Consider the following 5,564-nt stretch of genomic DNA (forward strand, 5'->3'; position numbering starts at 1 on the left):
TAAAGTCACAGTATTACAGCTCTCATCCGGGACGGTAATACCTATCGACCTGAGTGTAACACGTTGTCTAAGACATTGATGAAGCAAACACACATACACACACAGAAACAAACAAACAAACAAACACACACACACACACACACACACACACACACACACACACACACACACACGCACGCACGCACGCACATACAAATCAAAACATTTGACGTGAAATAAGTTACACGGTGTGATTACCAAAGAAAGGCATTACTTCCTCATCAAATTTATTTTCTACGAGGTACATTAGTACCAGTCATCATCCTTACATTCAGTCATAACAATTCAGGACAATCTCAATGAGAGGAAAGTTTCAACGGCTGTTGTTGAACACGTGAATAAGAAGCGAACGAAAGTACCGGAAGCTTACTGTAGAATCATCTGTGTTTTTCAATTTATTTCATCCATTTTTTTATTTGTTAGCGCGAGACCTGTCAGTTTTTATGGCTAAATAGGACACAATGTATTTACCAAAATTATATAGGAAAGGAGCAATGCTTAGTCCCGTCTCCTGCTCTTCTATTTATCAAATGTAGCCTCAAATTCATGTATGGTTCCAATTTACTCAATCCTTGATTTTTTATCATCATACTTAAATTTGAATTTATGTATTGTTTCACCTTGGGCTCTACAACATTTTAAGCTATTCCAAGAATGTATGCATTTATATGGTGCCAAGATAAGAGGGAGGGAGGAGGGTGGAGGGGAGTGGAATATATAGGAAATGGAATGGGTGGGATTGGTTTCTATGCCTTTTTCTTTTTGGCTACCCCCCATGTAGGGGGGAAAAGCCTTTGGTGTATGTATGTATATGGAAAAATATTTCTCCACATCCTTTAGACACGTGGCGTCACACTAGGCTGGCATGCTATTTGCTTTTGCTACCTCGTTTGAGTAGAAACGACTTCGGTTACAAAATTCTAGACTTCCGTAAAAATATCTCAACAATGTGTCTAACATTCGTATTCTAGGTTTAACTTCTCTTAGAGAATCATTCAGCTTCTCACTATTTGACGCAAGAGTAATTTGACACTTAGAAATTTGAAAAAACAAAAGATTGTAACCAAAGTTGTTTCTACTCAAACGAAGTAAGTGGCAAAAACCAAGTAGCGTGCTATTGAGAAATGTCTCTAGTGCACCCCCGCCACCTGAACATGCCCATGCATAAAATTTCATCGTTTAGGTAAAAATCCAGAATCACACATAAAATTTGTGTTGTCTAATAGCTCCTAACCTAATATAATTTAACCTAACAATTCCATAGAAGAAAAACATGTCTTTCAAATGCAAAACAGAAAGACGCGAGAAACGTGATTGCGTGATACTGGAATAGAAGTCGGTTCCACTTACCGAGTGTCTGCGAGGTTTTCTTCGCTTGTGCCGCCTTTTGCAGTGAGCCATCTGGTGGAAACAGCAAAGCACGACAACAACGAGCAAGAGAACGCGCGTCACATTCATCCTGCATCCAAGGGTTTGAACTTGGGGGGGGACGAAAAAAACTCCCTCAGTACCCGATCGCTAACGTTACGTGTATTCTCTCGAACGTTCAAATGCCGAACGCGTCTTATAAGGAACAACTACACAAGTGCAAACACCGACGCGAACAAATTCAAACGTTGCAGAGTCGTCTGGCAAATATTTTACTTTCCTCGCACTACACCTACTCAACCGAAACAGCAGGAGTTGGAAAGGTCCCTCCTCTCGTGCTGACTGGGCGCTGCTGCGTCTGTCCTTCCTCCACCTTCCACGCCAACACTTACACTGATAGACTGACTTACTACTCGCGTTCGCTCTGGCTCCCCCACCCCCTCCCCTCCCCTCCCCTCCTCACCTCCTTGCGTCCACGACACCCCCACTCTCTCGTCGACCATCCGACCTTCCTTGCCCCATTCACTTCACTCCCTTCCTTGAACTCTCCTCCTCCCACTGGGCACTCACTCTTCTATGACGTCAGAATAACTTGTTTGCCGAAGTCAGCGGGGAAGATGACTGCGTCATTAGTCCGTTGTGGTCGTGGAGAGTTCCCGGCTGAGAAACGTGAGCGAGGTGATAAGACAAGACTCTCGACATCCCCCATGGCGTCTCGATCAAAATATTCAGCCGCCAGTCGACGTACACAAGGAAGGAAGAAGGAAGGGCAAGGATAAGGAAGCGAGGTGGATGCTTCCTGATGAATATCTTATCACATCTTTTCGTCTTGCCAGACGTATTATTTACTTTGTCTTTATCATTATACGTTTTCTTTTACATTTCTTTTACAACTTCCACCCCCGACCCTTCCCCCGAATGTAAACAACACAACCCCACGTGCGGTTTTTGTTCTTGATTTATTAACTTTTGTTATTAATTTAATTTCTTCGTGCAGTCCTCCACAAGGTTGGAGGTTCCAAGGAATAATTATTTGACTTGCCGTTTATCAAGCGCATAAACAAAAAACAACCACGATTACTTTCCGTGACCTTGCTACAACTTCAAAACATGCTTAGCGTAATGCGCGCGCTCACGCTCACTCTCTCTCTCTCTCTCTCTCTCTCTCTCTCTCTCTCTCTCTCTCTCTCACACACACACACACACACACACACACACACACACACACACACTGACAGAAGATATCTTGGTTTGGGGTGGAAAGGAGTCACGGGGTCATGGGAACAAAATGAAAAAGACCATATGTCTGAATTAAGGATGTCAGGAAGCAAATTTTCGTATTCGTCGAGTAACTGCCTTGGAGACCTAAATGACTTCACAAGCTTGAACCGTAAACTAATTTAAAGCGAAGTTTGACAAATGGGGATTAAGAAACGGACACTACGACGGCAGCATTTATACCACAATTAGATCAATGCCATTTGGTAAATGCACACACACACACACACACACACACACACACACACACACACACACACACACACACACACACACACACACACTCAGACACAGGACACAACTCGTGGCGCAGATAGTAGAGTTCCCGGCTGCCACTATGGTGGTCCGGGTTCGAATCCCGCCCAGGCCTGATATAATTTCAGTATCATTGCGCTTCGAGTCGTTACTCCAACTCCCGTGGGCGGGCAGTTGGGTGTGTGTGTGCGTTTAAGATCACAGTATTATACATTGATCGATCATATGAGCTCTCTTCCGAGAGGGAAATAGCTGTCGATCATGAGTCCAACACGTGATCCACAACCATGGTGAATCACACACACACACACACATACGCACTCGATGGCACGATGGTAGAGTTCCCGGAGTCATTACGGCGGTCCAGGTTCGAATCCCGCCCAAACCTGAAATAATTTCAGTATCGCTGCGCTGCGAATCGTTACTCCAATTCTTGTGGGCGAAGAGCTTTGTGTGTGTGTGTGTGTGTGCGCGCTTACGTGTGAGGTCACAGCATTACCCATAGATCGGTCATATATGAGCTCAGAGCTCTCTTCCGAGAGGGAAATAGCTGTCGATCACGAGTCCAACATGTGATCCAAGACCATGGTGAATCACACACACACACACATACACACACGCACACACACACACATACACGCACGCACACGCACACACACACACACACACACAATGAGAAAAATGAGAGTAGTGATAAGAAACCAGCACTCAAAATGGGATGAAGTAATAAGCGGTGTTCCGCAGGGAACAGTTCTGGCCCCAATAATGTTTGCTATATATATTAATTATATGGATGAAGGAATTGAAAGCTATATGAGCTTCTTTGCAGATGATGCAAAACTACTGAAAAGAGTGAAAACTGAAGAAGATTGTGAATCACTACAGAGAGATCTAAATAAAGTACAGGAATGGAGTAGGAAGTGGGAGATAGAGTTCAATACAAAAAAGTGTAGTATAATGGAATTTGGAAAAAGCAAAAACAGAATAACAGGAGCATATAAATTGGGAGAAGAAGGAATAAAAAAAGTAGAAAATGAGAAGGACCTGGGAGTCATTGTTATGAATAATATGTCACCTGAGAAACATATAAATAAGATTTTTGGAGAAACTTATAATTTAATAAGAACAATCAAAGTTGCATTTACATACCTGGATGAAGAAATGGTGAAGAAAATCCTAATCACCCTGATAAGACCAAGATTGGAATATGCAGCAACGATATGGTCACCAAGTACAAAAAAATGTATAAGAAAACTTGAAAGAATACAAAGAGCAATTACAAAATTGACACCAACACTCTCAAAACTATCATATGAAGAGAGACTAGAAAAACTTGAACTACAGACACTAGAGCAAAGAAGAGAGAGAGGAGATTTGATAGCTATTTACAGAATCATGAAAGGCATGGAAATTACTGATAGAGAGAATCTGATAAAATGGGATGACAGAAATACAAGAGGACACGGAAAGAAAATAAAAAAAGACAGCTATAGAAGAGATTTGAAAAAGAACAGCTTTCCTCACAGAGTAATAGACAGTTGGAACAAGTTAGATGAGAAAGTGGTGTGTGCAAAAACAATACATGAATTTAAAAATAGTTTAGATAAAATGAGATATGAAGACGGGACCCCACGAGCATAGCTCCCCTTCCCGTAAAATACAACTAGGTAAATACACACACACACGAGAGGTCGTGACAACACAGACCCGAGATCGATTCCAGATCAAGGCATGAAAGCTTCACTAATACTACAAGCCGTTACTGTCTCCCTTGAACAGGGGATGGTATGTATTTACCTAGTTGTATCTATCTAGTTTTGTGTGTGTGTGTGTGTGTGTGTGTGTGTGTGTGTGTGTGTGTGTGTGTGTGTGTGTGTGTGTGTGTGTGTGTGTGTGTGTGTGTGTGTGCGCGCGCGTGTGAGGTCACAGCATTACCCATAGATCGGTCATATATGAGCTCAGAGCTCTCTTCCGAGAGGGAAATAGCTGTCGATCACGAGTCCAACATGTGATCCAAGACCATGGTGAATCACACACACACACACATACACGCACGCACACGCACACACACACACACATACACGAGAGGTTGTGACAACACAGACCCGAGATCGATTCCAGATCAGGGCATGAAAGCTTCACTAATACTACAAGCCGTTACTGTCTCCCTTGAACAGGGGATGGTATGTATTTACCTAGTTGTACCTAGTTGTGTCTACCTAGGTGTGTGTGTGTGTGTGTGTGTGTGTGTAAGGTCACAGCATCACCCATAGGATATACAAGCTGTGATCTCTCATCCGGTGGGTAACATCTGTTGATCACGAATCCAGCACGGAAAGAAGTACCATGGTGAATGACAAAGACGCACACGTGTTCGCACATACAGGAAAATAACTTTTATAAACTTGTTTTGGGTCTTGATATCGAAGCATGGCCAGTATAAGCCCTTGGGCCGGTTTCTGTCCAATCCCATCTGAGGACACTTGGGATGCAAATACAACTTGTCTGACCTTTACTGGTGCCAAGAGAGAGATAAATATGTATGTACGATTGATTATTCGTCGCTGAATATAACAAGAAAGAAAAACAAGAATAGACAAGACAGGCGACAGGAGGGGAGTGAG

At 42.9% G+C, this 5,564-nt stretch overlaps 1 protein-coding gene across 2 annotated transcripts in view; it reads right to left on the reverse strand.

Annotated features, from left to right (window-relative positions):
- Positions 1-1,810, reverse strand: part of LOC143040399 (uncharacterized) — a 135,996-nt gene extending 134,186 nt beyond the window's left edge. For both annotated transcript variants that reach the window (XM_076211456.1, XM_076211447.1), the window contains exon 1: positions 1,390-1,810. In XM_076211456.1, coding sequence (XP_076067571.1) covers positions 1,390-1,497 — 108 coding nt within the window. In that variant the 5' untranslated portion in view covers positions 1,498-1,810. The remainder of the gene's footprint in view (positions 1-1,389) is intronic.
- Between the last annotated feature and the right edge of the window lie 3,754 nt (positions 1,811-5,564).

The sequence above is a fragment of the Oratosquilla oratoria genome, chromosome 2 (genome assembly GCF_046742065.1).
Source record: "Oratosquilla oratoria isolate Oo_2021 chromosome 2, ASM4674206v1, whole genome shotgun sequence".
Taxonomy (NCBI): domain Eukaryota; kingdom Metazoa; phylum Arthropoda; class Malacostraca; order Stomatopoda; family Squillidae; genus Oratosquilla; species Oratosquilla oratoria.